Source organism: Rhinolophus sinicus, chromosome 16 (genome assembly GCF_057876585.1).
Source record: "Rhinolophus sinicus isolate RSI-liver-muscle chromosome 16, RSI-T2T, whole genome shotgun sequence".
Classification (NCBI taxonomy): domain Eukaryota; kingdom Metazoa; phylum Chordata; class Mammalia; order Chiroptera; family Rhinolophidae; genus Rhinolophus; species Rhinolophus sinicus.
In genome coordinates, this window is record NC_142516.1 from 83,719,541 (window position 1) to 83,736,010 (window position 16,470).

The 16,470-nt window shown below is 48.4% G+C and overlaps 1 protein-coding gene across 1 annotated transcript in view; it reads right to left on the bottom strand.

Moving 5' to 3' along the window:
* The window catches only part of FGD3 (FYVE, RhoGEF and PH domain containing 3), a 68,443-nt gene that overhangs the window by 23,453 nt on the left and 28,520 nt on the right, over window positions 1–16,470 (bottom strand). Inside the window, 6 exon segments of the mRNA XM_074330170.2 lie at window positions 1–157; window positions 1,808–1,944; window positions 2,632–2,721; window positions 8,142–8,700; window positions 9,600–9,776; window positions 14,254–14,417. Coding sequence (XP_074186271.2) covers window positions 1–157; window positions 1,808–1,944; window positions 2,632–2,721; window positions 8,142–8,630 — 873 coding nt within the window. The 5' untranslated portion in view covers window positions 8,631–8,700; window positions 9,600–9,776; window positions 14,254–14,417.

Here is a 16,470-nt window from a genome sequence, read left to right on the forward strand (position 1 = left end):
CTGGATGCTGTGCACGACGTCCCTGAACAGCAGCGAGCGCTGGGTCCAGGCGCTCACCAGTTCCATGGCCCGGTCAAAGTTCTTGACGTACTCTCCATACATCTTGAGGAATGGGGCCAGCTTCTGCAGGATGTCCCCAAGCCGGGGGTTCATGTCCCTTTGTGTGTGGGGGGGGTGAGATCATCTGAGAAACAACTCAGGTGAGGAGCTGGGTGGGATGGGACTTCACCAGGAGGCTATGGGGTGGAGACCTGACTCTTAGTTCTATGTGATGAGAGCAAACTGATCACACTCTGAGCCTTAGTTCCCCGCCCGCCCCCCACCAAACACACACACATTACATGGGGTAGGAAATAGTGTGTTACTGGGAGGTAGACGAGAGACCATGTAACACACTTCAGCAGTGCAGGCACAGAACCAGTGCTCAAAAACAGGAGGTGTCAGGAATGGAGCCACTCAAATGATTGGCCACAGTTATCGAACAGAAGCAAGGAAACTCCATTTACTCCTTTCAAATGAGCAAAAGTTAGGAACAACGAAACTATCCAAGGCTGGTACCATGAAGGGAAAGCTGCACTGTGTACTCTGACAATGGTCTCAACAGGGATTTGGAAGTAAGTTTCAAGAAGCATAAAAATATATTAATAATCTGGCCTGAGAACTATGGGTGTGTTATCCTAAATAAATCACCAAAAAGAAAGGAAAAAGGCACACACAGAGTCATCACTGCCATGTTACTAGAATTGTGTGCTCAGGTATTTAACTCAAAGGCCCACCACCTGTGAAGGTGGGCAGACAAGCCACTGGGCTCCTGCGTGTGATTATACCAGATGCCACACGGGCATCTGTGCACTAATAGTCTAGGTAGAGCCGGAGTAGAAGACCCATTTCTAGCCGCCATGGACTGTCATCCGTGAGGCCAGTCCAGTCCTGAGCTTTAATCCGATGGTTGGGGACACAATATAACCGGCTCTGCAGGTGAAGCTGGTCCCTCTAAAGATTTACAAACTGACGCATTGCATGGCTGAGACTTGCAGGAGAGGGACACACCCTGGCCAGCCGCAGCCCCGTGCTCTCTTTGGCCTCTCCCGATGCTGCTGATATGGCAGGGGAATGGCATCTGGATCAAGCCAGATCAGCAAAAAGGGGAGATAGCAGCAGCCACAAAGCAAAGCTGCAGCAGTGCCCAGAACCTAGCAGGAAACACGTAAGGAGGAGAATGGTCATGCGGTGCCATGCCTGTGGTATTAATCAGCGTGACATGCAGCCAAGCCAGTCCTCTACCAAGAATGAACAGAAGCAGGAGGAGGACAGGAGGACAGACCCCCTGGGACAGTGGGAGGATCCAAGGTGTGCTGTTGAGGGGGCAAATCCAATTTTTAAAGCAAAGGTGGAGTATCCACTAGCAGGGAAAATGAACCGACCAGCAATGTTTGCTAGCTGTTTGGTGCTTGCAGACATCTAACTCGTTTAAATCCCACAAAGCCCTGAGCAGGTATTAAAGTCCCTTTGATTTTCAGACAAAGAAGCTAAGGCTAGGAGACACTAAGTAGCAGTGGGACCAGTGGGGTCAGGTTGGCCCACGACCTGGTGGAGAAGGAGCCTAGAGCACCATGAGACAGGCATCCCAAGTGTCTGCCTAGACTTAAGGAAAACAAAATCCAGATTTAGAGGCCACTTGGCAAAGATAATTTGAAAAAATTGCCACGACTGAATCATCAGGACCCTCAACCACCAACAGTATTGGAGCCAAATTCCCTGGGCAACACCAGCCTCCCACTTCCTGGGTGCTGTGAGCCACACTCACCACTCCTCTGTGATCCGCGTTTGAAGCTCAGGCAGGAGGAACTGCCCGTGGAAACGATAGATGGAGGAGATGTTAGAGAAGATGCCTGTGGTGACTTCTGAAGGAATCCCTGCTTCCGTCAGCCGGGTACAGAAAACCTGGGCACACAATGGTCACTGAGTATGGGTCACCACAGATGGGATCGTGCTTCTGCTGCGGGTGGGAATGTTCAGGAGACGCTGTGACCACTTCCTCTTTCCCTAATAAACCTCCCAGTTCATCAAAGTGGCTCAAACAACCTTATGGTCTTAAAGCAAACTTACTTATGGCTAAGGATTGGGGTTGAGGCAAGGACAGTGCCCTCAGATGGGGACAAGCCATCTTTCCTCCATCTACCTCTCATAGGAAATGGAAGGTCCTGATTTTCTTTCTCTGCTTTGTGAGCTACAAACAGAAGCAACACCTTTCAACACCCTGGTTTCCTTTGGAGTCTTACTTCTTGTGCTCATAAACCCTATGTTGACATATGAATGGAGATAGTGCCACCCACATTCCCAACTACTCATGCAGAAAGATATCCAGAGGCCACTGACATGCTCAGATAATGTGACCGCTAGGAAGAAAGGTCCCTGAGGGGACTGGACAGGACCTTTGCCCCAGAACCACAAGCTCTGAAAGCAAAAAGCACATGTGTCTGGAGGATACTCAATTTGTCTGAGTTTTAGTATAGTCATTGGTGTTTCAACTATAAGGCCTAGCCAATGCTAAGATAGGGAGTTTGCCAGTGAAACTGCCCACTGAAACTCTGGAAGTGGACCAAGGTGTGGCCCAGCCAGGAGGGCTACCTGGTCTAGCAGGTGCAGCCGCCTCACGTAGGTCTCCTCGGTGTGCAGGAGCTCCTGGGCGATGTGGAGCAGCTTCTGGGGCTCAGAGCACTGGGGAGAGAAGAGCCACAGCTCACCTGGGGAAGATGAGACTTGAACAGACAAGTCTGACAAGGACTATACACGGTGCACCAGGGACGACTAGGGGTGGAGAGGGACCAGAGGAGGCTGCTGGGACTGGAATGTGGGGGCTCCGTTCTTAAAGATGGAATTTCTAGGGAATTTCTGGGGAAAGCACAACAGTCCCTGCCAATCCCCCAAAAGCTTCTGCAGTCCAGAGATGACCTTATCTTCCTGCCGCTTTGATGACAGAGCAGCTGCAGCAGCCACATCAAATATATTGTGGAGTGATGCCAGCAAGATGGCCGACTGAAAAGCCACTGGCCCTCCTTCCTCCACAGAGACATGGAGTTAACAACAATATATGGACCAGAATACCTCTGTGAGAACTCTAGAGACCAGAAGAGAAGCTACAGCTCCCAAGTCAAGAAGAGATTCCCACAAATGGGTAGGAAAACTGGCTTCATTTTGCATCCCTTTCATGTCCTTCTCATGTAGCATAGCATGGCACAAGTGGAAGGAAATCCCCTATATGGGGCTCCTCCCTCAGGATGGAAACAAAAGAGTGAACTGTGCATCCAGTGTTCTGACTTGTCTGGGGGCTGCCTGAGGGACTGGTTTCTGTTTTGTATGACTTGGAGTGTTGACATGACCGGTGCCAGAGTTTAAAAGCCACTGAAAACAGAGGCAAGAGCTGATGTTCTGCTGGCAGTTGCCAGAAGAATGAAAAATCAGAAAAGGTTTAAGAGGTACTAGGATCTCCAGCCAGGTTGACTGGTGGTCTTTGCGTGTACAAAGCAAGCATGCAAAGACTGGAGAGATGGTTGTTTTCCAAATGCCCAAAGTCCAGCAAAAATTACAAAGAAACAGGGAAACATGACTCAATCAAAGGTAAACAAACAAACAAACAAACAAACAAACAAAAACCCAAAACTCCAGAAACCAACCCTAAAGACAAACAGATCTGTGAGCTGTCTGGCAAAAACAAAACAAAACAAAAACAAACAAACAAAAACTTGTCATATAGATGCTCAATGAGTTGAAAGAAAACACAGATGGATAACTAAACAAAATCAGAAAAATGATGCATGTACAAAATGAGAATATCAACAAATAGATAGAAATTATTTTTAAAAAGACACAAACAAAAATTACACAGCTGAAAAATACAATAAATGAACTAAAAAACTCATAAGAGGTATTTAACATCAGATTTGATTAGGCAGAAGAAGATGTCAGTAAACTTGAAGATAGATCATTTGAAATCATAGAGTCAGAGGAGCAAAAGGAAAAAAAGAATGAATAAAAGCAAAGAGAAACTAAGGGACTTGTGGGGTACTAACAAGTAGATCAGTGTACGCATTATGGGAGTCCTAGCAGGAAAAGAGAGTGAAGGGGGCAGAGAGCTTATTTCAGGGAATAATGGTTGAAAACTTTCCAAATCTGAGTAAAGAAATGGATATACAAATTCAAGAAGCTCAAATAACTCCAACTAGGATAAATCTAAAAAGGACCACACTGAGATCCATTATAATATTTTTTTTAAAAGAGGGGGATGATATATTTAATATGTTAAAAGGAAAAAAACTGTTAACCAAGAATACTGTACCAAGGAAAGCTGTCCTTCTAAAATGAAGAAATTAAGACTTTACTAAAGTTGAAGAGTTCATTACCACTAGACTTGCTCTACAAGAAATATTAAAGGTAGTTCTTCAAGTTGTGAAATGGTAGACAGTAATATAAGCTATATAAAAATATAAGGTTCTCTGATAAAAGTAAATGCATGGAAAAATACAATAAGTGTACAGTTGTAATTTTGATACATTGAATTTAAATGATAAAAACATTTGAAAACTATAAATATTTGTTAATGAGCATAGAATATATAAATATGTGATCCGTGATATCACTAACAGAGTGGACAAGAGGGGGAGCTTGTAAAGACATAGAGTTTTTATATGTGGTTGAAGAGTTTTATATGCTGTCAAAATAAAATGCGAATTACTTTAAATGTACATTAGTTAAACCCCCCAATCAAGACATGAATTGGCTGAATAGATTTAAAAACTAACATCCAACTATATGCTATCCACAAGAAACTTACTTTAGATTTAAGGACACACATAGGCTAAAAGTGAAATGATGGAAAAAATATATTTCATGCAAATGGTAACCCAACAAGAGAACAAGAGTGGCCCTACTTATATCAGACAAAATAGACTTTAAATAAAAAACTGTTACAAGATACAAAGAAGAACATTATATAATGATAAAAGGACCAATTCACCAAGAAGATATAACAATCATAAGTATTTATCACCAACTCTCACAGATCCTAAATATATGAAGCAAATTTTGACAGAATTGAAGGGAGAAACAGACAGTAACAAAATAACAGTAAGAAACTTCAATACTTTACTTTCAATCCTGGATAAAACATGCAGACAGAATATCAGTAAGGAAATAGAGGACTTCAACAACACTGAAGCCAAAGGGACCTAGTAGCTATATACAGAACACAGCAAAATATACATTCTTCTCAAATGCATGTGACACATTTTGCAGGACAGACCATGTTAAACCACAAAACAAGTATTAACAAATTCAAGAAAACTGAAATCATATAAAGTATCTTTGCTAATCACAATAGAATAAAACTAGACATCAATAGCACAAGGAAAACTGGGAAATCCACAGACATGTGGAAATTAGACAACACACTTTTAAACAAGAGTCCAAGTCATGAAGGAAATTAGAAAATACTGTGAGAAAATGAAAATGAAAACACAATATACTAAATTTATGGAATGCAGCAAAAGCAATGCTGAGACAGACGTTTTTAGCTGTAAATGCATACATGAAAAAGGAAGAAAGATTTCAAATCAACAACCTAACTATAACTCAAGAAACCAGAAAAACAAGAACTAAACACAAAGCAATCAGAAAGAAGGAAACAACAGAGATTAGAGCAGAGATAAATGAAATAGAGAACAGAGAAACAACGGAAAATCAACTAAGAATTATTTTCTGAAAAGTCCAATGAAATTGACAAACCCTTCTTTAAAATTAACTTAAAAAAAGAGAAGACTCAATATCAGAAATGAAAGAGAAAACATGACAATTGATGCCACACACACACACAAAATTATAAGAGAATACTATGAACAATTCGATACCATAGAAGAAATGGATAAATTCTTAGAAACATACAACCTACCAAGACTGAATCACAAAGAAATGGAAAATCTGAACAGACTAATAATGAGTAAGGAGATTGAATAAGCAATTTAAAACTCCCAACAACAACAACAAAAAACTGGTGTCTTCACTAGAGAATTAATGCTTCCAAAAGATTGAAGAGGAGAGAACATTTCCAAGCTTTTTCTATGGGGCCATCATTACCTTAATACCAAAGCTAGACTAAGATATTACAAGAAAACCATAGGCCAATATTCCTGATGAATATTGATGCAAAAATCCTCAACAAAATACTAGCAAATTGAATTCAATAACACATTAAAAAGATCATATACCATGTCCAATAAATAAAGGAATTTATATCTGGAATGCAAGAATGTTTCAATATATGAATATCAATCAGTGTAATACCCAACATTAACAGAATGAAGGGGGGAAAATACATGAGCATCTCAATTGATACAGAAAAAGCATCTGACAAGATTCAACATCCTTTCATGATAAGAACAGTCAACAAACTAGGAGTAGAAAAAGGAAACTAACTCTACATAATAAAGGCCAATTTGACATGTGTGTATACCTGCATCACCTCCCTATGTCAGCACCCTCCCATTCTACCTTGGTGGGGGACATGATGCACAAGGTCCCTGGGCTTCTGGTCCAGAGCCTCACCCCGAGAACTGGGCCAGTGTGTGTTGAACCCCATGATGGAGAAGAGACACCTGTTCCCACCAGCGGCAGAGTAAAATGACCTTTTCATGTTACCGACACAAAGATTAGGGCCTTCCCCAGCAAGCCTCTGGTCCTGGGAGCATCCCAGAGCCTGTGTGGGCAGGATGGGGCCAGGTCTTGGGTCTGCACTCACCCCCAGGACCTGGCAGACTGAGGGAGCCAGTTTCCCTGGAGCACACCTTGAGAATCAAGGATGATGGGGCCTGTAGTAGACACATCACTTATTCTTTTTTTTTTTTATGATGTTTTGACTTCTAGGGGCCTTGCTTGGCCTGGAGGGCCTATTACTGCCACAGACAGCTGATTCCTGGATGTAAAGGACCTGCCTGCAGGCATGTCTTTCATATGCAAACCAACCCACCCAGGGCCCACATGCCAACTACCTCCATATTTGCTATTCCCCATCCTCCTGCTCTAATCACCCAGGTCTGGATGCCAGAGCAGAGCCTGCTGAAGTTATTCTGACTGGCCAATCCTAATTTTGCTTGGCTGCCCCACCTGTACCTTCCCTCAGAAACCACAGCGAAGGCTGTTGCCCTCAGTTCCCCCACATCCTCGGCCTCCTGACTCACGCTGTGCTTCCCCACCTGGCTTTGGGGGGTGGCATGCCCCTCCTCTTGGGAACTGTGAGTAACCAGCTATCTCTCAGTGGCCATCCTCTCCTGACCTGTTGGCCTCACCACACTCAAATAATGATAAACCTAGATTAAAACTGAACCCAGCCCAGCCCCAGGAAGTTGGCTCACAATGTGCAGGCACATGGCTACCCTTCGCCTCCCAGCCTATCTCCCCCTGCTGCCATGTTAGCCAGCAACCTCTCCACCCAGGAGCCTGCAGGCCTGACCCGTCTATCACCACCTGGTTCATCTTGGGACCCAGTCATTGCAGCTTATCCAGGGCTTTCTCCCCACGCACAGGTGGTCTCTCTGAGCCAGGGGCTATCTGCTTTATTTCCCTGTCCAGAGCCCAGGATGCTAAAGGGATGCATATGAGCTTTCTGTCAGGGCCAATCCAGCACACCTCGGACCCAGGTGCTCTCCTGGACGCATGCCCAGAGCTCTACACATGTGCCCAGGCTCTCTTCCTGCCTCTGCCCACCCCATGGACAACTCTGGGGTTTTCCCCCTTCATAAAACGGGTGACCCTTACTCTACCTTCCTCAAAGGGGTTCTGCAAGGTGAGCAGCAAGCTTGGGCAAAGGGCATTGATATCGACACTGTTACCCCTCAGACTGTTGGCCAGGCCACCCTGGGGTGCGGTTCCTGTGCCGCTGTGCAGCCATGGAAAACAGGCGCAGTAGTGAGGTGGTTGCGAGGTGTCGGGGTGCTGGCTTACATGGTCCTTCCCCAGGTCCTGCCCACCAACCCAGCGAAGGGGCCTCTCCAAGTGTGGTGTCTGTGTGGGCACCAGATAACTAGCACTGCAAACCCCCCCCCTCCCCCCAGAGGAGCCCTGCTTCCCCAGGCAGGAGGGCAGCCTACCTTGGCTGGGGCTGGGTCTGCACCAGCCCTTGAGGAGCTGTTCTCCGGCTCGGGCTCCTCACTGCTGTCCTCACCCACATCGCTGTCGGCCTCTTCCCTGGAGGCTTTGCTGTCTGAGGCCATCTCTGGGTGCAGCTGCAGGACGCTGGGGCCCAGGCCTGCCTCACTGTCTTCCTTGCGGGGGAAGGGCTCACAGGCCATGCTACAGGATGGGCTGTCAATCCCGCTGTCCCGGTTAGGGTTCTTAGCATTGCAGCTCGGCTCCCCCATGGAGCCCATGTCTGGGGGGCCGTCCCCCACAGCAGCCTGACCACTAGGGCTCTCAGAGGTATGGTCCTCACCGTGGGCTCCAGGCCTGATGGGCAGTACTCGGAGCTTCCCTGGGTCTGTGCTGGGCAGATCCAGGGAGGAGCAGCCAGGCCCAGCACCTGCCCCACCCAGGGTGGCCATGGGGCCCCGGGCTGTTGAAGACCCTCCTCCTGACTCCATCCTCAAAGCTGAGCTCTCTGAGCTCTGTGGGGGAGGGTAAGGGGAGGGATGGCCAGGTTGGGGGTGCTTCCTGTCAGGGAGAAATGAGCACAGTCAATGCCAGCTAGACCGTGGACCAGCCCATGGGTGTGCCTCCCCAGAGAAAGTCAACATGAAGGAGGTGAGCTAGGCCTTGTGTGAAGTAAACAGCCCAGCTAGCTTCAGCTGCTCCTATCTAGTCAGACTTTTGGGCAATGGCTAATGGAAAGCACTGCATTTTAATAATAAATTTCTTCTACATAAAAAAATGAAGGAAGGAAGAGAGAGAGGGAGGGAGAAAATGAGAGAGTGAGGAAGGGAGGGAGGAGGAAGGTGGGAGGATGGAAAGAAGGGAGAGGGATGGAGGGAGGGGAAGGGAGGGAGGGGGAGGAGGGAAGGAGGAGTTGGAAGGAGGGAGGAGTGGAGAGGGAGGGATCCTATAGCATGAAGCTACCTGCTGTTCAATGAGTTCAAAATATATGTGCAAAATAGGAGCAATGACCATAATGAGCACAGTGGATCGGGTCTATAATGTGCTTTGGCATCCACACTGCTTTTTATGCTATGATGTGGCTCTGAGGTGAGGCAGGATCCCCATCAAAACACCTCACCATCACTGCCACTATCTGTCACACTGGTGACCAGGTTCCTTCTAGAGAACCAGGGGCCAGAGGGGCTTTGCCTCAAATTCCTCTTCCCCACATGTACTGGAGAATATGCCTTCATATCCTGCCTCACGTGGAAGCCCTCTCTGAGGAGAGGCAAGTTCAAGTGTAATTCTAGGTGCACAGAGAATGCACAGGATGTTAGCCTACAAGGGTCAAGAGTGGTACTGGACCAGAGTGAGATTGATGTTCCCTGACATCTTCCTCTTAAACCTGCAGGGGAGCCATGGAGGAGGACAGGGACCAGGAGCGATAGTCACTTATCCCTGAGGGACAGGCCATTTACCTGATGCCCACAGACACCCGGTGAGGTTGCTGAGCTGGTGGGAGGATGCCTGGCTCCCTGACAGCCAAGTTCCAAGGGTTTCAATTGGCCGTCCAAGACCACTCTCGGGGATTGAGGAGATTCGCTGAAAATCTCTTTCTTGTCCAGCAGGTTTGAAGCAGAGTAGTTCAGGAGGTTCTACAACAACATGAAAGGAAAATGAAAGCCACCTTCTCCACTGGCACTTGGAGCAGCCAGGAAGACAGGCCCGGTTCTAAATAGAGAGGGTGGAAGGGCGTGGTGGACCCCAGGAAGGTGACAGGGCCTGTGGGGTGGAGGCAGCACGCTGCTTCCCCTGCCTCAGCACAGCGGGCACCCGAGGCAATGGCTGGGAGTATGCGGCAGCTCCTACGGCCCTAGCTTGAAGCTCTGGGCCCAGAACTGTGGCCCACCACACTGTGGCCATGCAGTGCCCACACCAGGGAGGAAGAGCCCACCAAGTGCACGGAGAGCCGGCGGGCACCACCACGCCCCTCCCAGTGCACACCCTGCATACATCGCTGGCGCCCTCCCAGACACACTCCCTGCTGTGCTACCAGTAGCTGCTTCACACACTCCCCACCTCACTCACTGAACAGAGTAAAGAACCACCTATGGAGATGCAAGTCTCACACACACAACCAAGAGGTGTCACAGAGCCTGCCACTCACACATCACGTCACTGGCAGAAACGCCTCCGGGCAGAGTTCAGAGGGAAGCGAAGCAGGAGCCCAGGTGGCCGAGCACCAACTCCAGCTTCTGCGACAGCCTCCTCCCCTCTCCTGCGGCCAGGCTACTTCTGAGCAGACCTTTCGCTAAGCGACACCCAAACCAGTGCAGGATACGCATGTATCATTGGCCACTGCCACATTCTTAACAAGCTTAATGGGGAGAAATATTAAGATTTCTAAACAGAAAATACACGGTTTGCTGCATTCTTCTCATAGCACAGGAGATAAACTCAAGTTTCCAGAAATCAGACATGACAGAGCAGTAAAAATATGCTAGCTGGAATGTGAGCCGTGCACTCAGCTTCAGTGTGTCCAAATACAGGCGGTTGGCACCAGGCAGAGCCTGTGGCAACCCCACCTCAGGCTCTCCTACTTTTCTGGTCAAGGGGCAGTAACAGAAATTGGAGTTAGTCTCTTGCCTAAAATAACCCAAACCTGGATAAAACATATAAAACAACAGCTTGAGAGATACTCTACACTGGGCAGAAAATCCCCGTGCTCCTAAGAGGTGGTAGCCAGTGTAGTGTACCCTCTGTCTCCCCAGCTTTCTTCCTGGGAAGGGGATTCCAGGTAGACACCTGAGTGCAGACACAGAGCTGAGAATCCAGGAAGACCCAGGCAGCTGGAGGTCACAGGGCGGAGCACTGGGGCGGAGAGCATGGCACAGAGAGAGGAGAGTTGAATAGGGCCCACGGGATGGCTCAGCACAGGTGTGCAGAAACCACAAGCCTGGAGAAAGAAACTCCTTTGAGGGTGGAGGGAACACCAGCTGGCATTCACACAGGTAGGGCACATGCCCGTCCCCACTGGCCCATGGACCAGACAGGAAAGCCCAGGATCCACAGGGCGTTAGAGAACCTGGACGGGTCTTGCCTCTGTGTGGGGAACAATTCGCCCTATAGTGATCTCTGATCCGGCCCTACCTAACTGATGTTGACCAATCTTAACAGGAAGCCCACCTGTTTACAAGCAACTCAACTGCATCCCTGAACCATGCTCATGAACAATTATAGGAACACAAACATATTGAGCACCCAACAAGGTGAGATTTACAGTGTCTGGCACCCAATCAAAAATTACCAGGCACACAGAGGGCAGAGATACACAACCACAGTGAGGAGGAAGAGTCAGTGAGGTGACACTGACCTTCAGCTGACACTGAACTTGGATGTTAAGGTAGCCATGGTACCCACATTCCATCATGTTCAAAAGGTCAGCAGAGACATGGAGGATATGAAGAGATGCACACCTAACTTCCGGAAGTGAAACCCACGAAGTGTGAGATCAAGACCCACTGGAAGGGACTGATGATAGATGAAACACTGTGGAGGAATTATTGAATTAGGATAGACAATAGGAGGTCTCCAAGAAGAGAGAGCGAGAGAGACTCAGGGACGGAGACAGACAATATTAGTGACATAGGGAAACTTCAAGCAGTATAATATGTGTGATCAGAGTCGCCATATGTAACTGAAGTCCCAAAAAAGAAGTGAGCTAGAAAAATATTTGAGGAAATAATAACCAAAGTTTTTCCATATTTGATGGAAACTATAAATCCACAGATCTAAGAAGCTCAGTAAATACGAAGCACAAGAAATGTTTATATTTAAACATATTTCCACAGAACACTCCAGGCTTATACGGCTTCACTGGTGAATCCTATCAAACATTTGAGGAAAAAATGATGCCAATTCTACACAAACCTTTTCAGAACATTCAGGAAAAGAAGAATGCTTCCCAACAATATGAATTAATCTAGAAATTATGATGCCCAGTGAAAGGAGACAGACAAAAGAGAAAGTACCTACTTGCTTCCCATTTATATAGAATTTTAGAAATTCGCACTAATCTGGTGTCAGAAAGCAGACCAGTTGCCTGGAAGGACGGGTGGACACGGTGAGGTGTGGGGTTTACAATGGAGCACAGGAAGCTTTCCAGGGGTGACAAACATGCTTACGATTCTGACTGTGGTGATAGTTTCACAGTGTCACGTATATCAAAACATCAGATTATACACTTTAAACATGCAGTTAATTGTGTGTCACTTATGCCTCATAGAAGGTGATACATCTGAGTTGTGTGAACTTGGAGAGTTGCTGACATTCCCCAGTATCATTTTTCTTATTACAGAAGGGACAATGAATCACGCAGAGGATGGTGGTTAGGTGTGTGGCAGGCCCACAATCTGGGGAGGCACGAGCAGGGCAGAGGAGAGGCATGCACACTTCTACTGGAGGCCCTTAAGCCCTGACCATTTCATCTTCCAAGGGCTTTTGTGCAAGGGCAGCCAAACAATGCTTGGCCAGACAGGAGAGCCCAGGGCTCAGGGAGCAGAACACAGGGTTGAGGAGGTCTTGGAGGGGGAACGGCCGAGACCACCCCGATCTGATTCAGGCAGCTGAGGGATGCAGCCCATGGCCTCACTCAGCTCAGGGCTGGTCTCCCAGCTCCCTTTCCCAGGCCAACATAAGCACCAAAGCAGGGCCAGGCCAGTTCCAGCCTCCCCTTCACACTGCTCAGGAGAGGAGGGGCTGTGCACAAATGCTCACACAAACACACATACACACATGCCTCCACAACACACACATGTGCACACATCCAAGTACATATAAACACACAGTCACACACACACACACACACATACCATGTGCCAGGAGGAATGCTGAGCACTTTTGGGCATTGCCCAGTCACAGTCACTGAAGTGGGTGACGTTGTGCTTCAGACGAGGGCACTGAGGCTGGTCCTGGCCACACACTACACTGGAGGGAAACAGCCCCTGGGCCCTGGGCCCCTCAGAGATGCCTCTCTCAATCCTTGACTGGGCTCCGGGCTCATATGACACTCCCAGGGCTGGGGACCTGTCACCACATGGGTGCCAAAGAGCTGTTATCAGTTCTCTCTACCTGGACACTCAGCTCTTCCTTTAGAAGCCCTGAGCAGCCCGAGCTGAGTGAGGCTGGCAACTGCCTCCCCCAGGTGAGCCAACCCCACGTGAGCTGTGCCTGCTGCAGGATTCCGCCAGGGCCCGGGGCCCTCAGCACCTGAGGCTGCCATCACCCAACATCAGAGGCCTAACACTGGGACTGGGGGAAGTGCAAGGATTGCAGAGTATGGAGAAACTTATTTGCCCCAGTCTCCAGGGCACTGTGGACCATTTAAGTGGCTCCATACACAGCAGCAGCAGACGAAGTAAGGTGGATGTTGTGGCCTCTACCCTGGAGACCCTGCACTGCTGGTGGAAGCTGGAGTCAGGACAGGCTGGTCCTAAAGATGGGCCACGAGCCTCCCACCACCCAGCTGCACGTTCTGCCAGGCATCTCCTTGGGAGCAGTGCAGGAGCCCTGCTAAAGCCTCCATCATACCCGTCTCACTTGCTGCCTGTCACGGGGCACCCTGGAAGTCCCACACAGGCAGGGACTGCCCCTATCTGGTCACTGATATGTCCTGGGTGCCCTGGCACACGGGGCCCCAGCTGACGGACCACAGCAGCTGCCAGAGGTATGAGCCTGAGAGAGGAAGCCTTTGGAACTGTGCCAGCACTGTTTGGCAATAGCCGCAGAGAAGCCCCGAGTGAGAGACACCGCGCTGTGCCCTGACAGCCCCAGAATTGTAAGGGATGACAATGCTCAGAGGATTGCTCTTCACTCCACCAAGTTCAGGTGATTGGTTAGTGCAGGAGGTAATTAAATCATTCTGCAAGTGCCACAGGGCAATGCCAGGAACCCCTGTGTGGCACACATCTGCATACAGGTCACACACTGGGAACTGAGGCTGCAGAAACCGAGGCCATGTCAGTAGTGACAAAGGCCATGCCAGATGGAAAGGCCAATAGCCAGTTAGCAAAGCCACCCAGTGATCCAGAGGCGCCCTCCCTCCACCTCAGGATCTGGAAGCATGATACTTGCCCTGGGGCCTCAGCCTGGGACGTGCTCTGGCTGCAGCTGGTGTGGCCTGGGGTGTCCATCCTGTGTGCTGAGAACTCGGAAATGGACGCAGGTGCTGCGAGGGGCCACATGCTTCGGGATGGAGGTCAGTGGGACCCTGGCGTGGGAGGGGGCACCGGGGCAAGCTGAGTGGGGAAGAAAGGAGATGGATCAACACAGCAACCTTTCTGCTTGCTGGGACCCCCAAACAACTCACACCACCACTTTCAAAAGTTACTGTTACTTTGAAAACTGTATCAGTGGTGGGTCCTTTTTAGAAAACTGAGGAATTATGAAAAAAGGAAGTGACAGTTGCTGGCGTGTCTGCGAATGGACAGATGCCTGCAGGCCAGACAGCCAGGTGGGGGTCCTAACACTCCCAGGTGTGCTGCAGCTTTGCTTAGAGAAGCTGCATTTGTTTCAACACCAAATCCCAATATGTAGTCACTCTCCTCAAGAAGGCGCTTCTTCCAGAAGAATTGAAAGCAAAGACTTAAATAAATACGTGCACACCTATTTTCACAGCAGCTCTATTTACAGTAGCCAAGAGGTGGAAGCAACCCATGTGCCATCAACAATGAAAGGATAAACAAGTGAGGTCTATAACACAAGGGAGTGTTATTCAGCCTTAGAAAGGAAGGAAATTCTGATGCGCATTACCCCATGGATGAACCCTGAAGACAAGCTCAGTGAAATAAGCCAGTCACAGGACAAATACTGCATGATTCTGCTTACATGAGGTCCCTAGATTAGTGGAATCCTAGAGACAGAAAGTTAAACGGTGGCTGCTGGGGCTGGCGGAGGGAAAGGAGAGGGGCAGTTATTGCTTAAAGGGACAGAGTTTCTATTGCGGAAAATGAGAAAATTCTGGAGGTGGATGGTGGGGATGGTTGCACAACAAAGTGAATGAATTTAATGCCACTGAATGGGACATTTAAAAATGGTTTAGATAGTAAATTTTGTTACGTGTATTTTACTACAATTTTTAAAAGCTTTTAAAAAAAGAAAACATTGCAGAAAGGTTCTCATCAGAAGTTCTGTGAGTTAGCGCCAAGATGATAGTAACTCAAAGGCACCTAAAACTTACTCCCCATCCCACGCCTCTGGCCCCTGGGCCTTAACCCGGGCCTTTTCTCCACACACCCACCTGGAGCGCACGGCCTGGCCTGGATCTGGCACTGCCTGTAATAAATATAGGATGATTTCCTGGTTGACTGCATCCCAGAGACTCTGGTGCCTCGCCAGGTGGCACTCCAGCAGGAAGAGGGGATGCATGGAGACCCCGCCTGCCCCAGAGGAGACCCAACCTGGAGCCTGGACTCCTCCCTGCTCTGGCCTCAGGCTGTCCCCTGGGTCCCTCAGGCACAACAGCCCCCATGGACTGCACAACAAATTACAAGCCCTCCTTCATGAATCTGGGGAGGAAGCAGTGCAGTGGCCCAAGGCTGTGCGTCCAGCTGATCGGTTTCCACCACTTACGGCTGGGCACCCAGGCAAGCTCACTCTCTCCAAGTCTCTGTTTCCTTGTCCGTAAAATGGACACAACATTCCTGTGAAGTCCCTAAAGCCCCATGCAGTGCATAGCACTGCACCACCCCCTCCAGGGCCATGTCCTGTGTAAAGAGAAACACGGCCCTTAGTGTTGCCTGAAGCTCCAAGGTCCCCGTCACAGGGCTTGGTCAGCTCCCCGCAGCAATGGGCACTTGTGCCCAAGGCTGGAGCAACAGAAGCTCCCTGGTTACAAGGCCATGAAGGCGGTGGGCGCGCTGTGACAAGGAGGCCTGGCGCCTTGCAGAAAGGGCTGGGGGTGCTCAGGAGACCGCCCACTGTTCCTACTTAATTCTTTTACTTACATATTTACTTAATAGTTTTCTTTTGCTTCCTATTTTTACTTTCTAGTTTTAAATTTCCTATACTTATTTTGTTTTGTTTGTTTTTATTGTCCTTTCATTTAGAAGGAGTATAAACACTGTAGTCACTGTCCATTGCCATATAAATAAAAAGCAACTATAAAAATAAAATCACAACCTTTAAAAAAAAAACACAAATCCTTCCTGGTCCAAGTAGCTAGATGTGTGACAAATCAAGCCGAATTTTAGTGGTGGGCACTGCAAAATTCCTAGAGTTTTGCTGTATATTTGAAATTTGTTTATAATAAAGATTTGGGGAAAACTTTACCCCTGCAGCACCCACACTTGA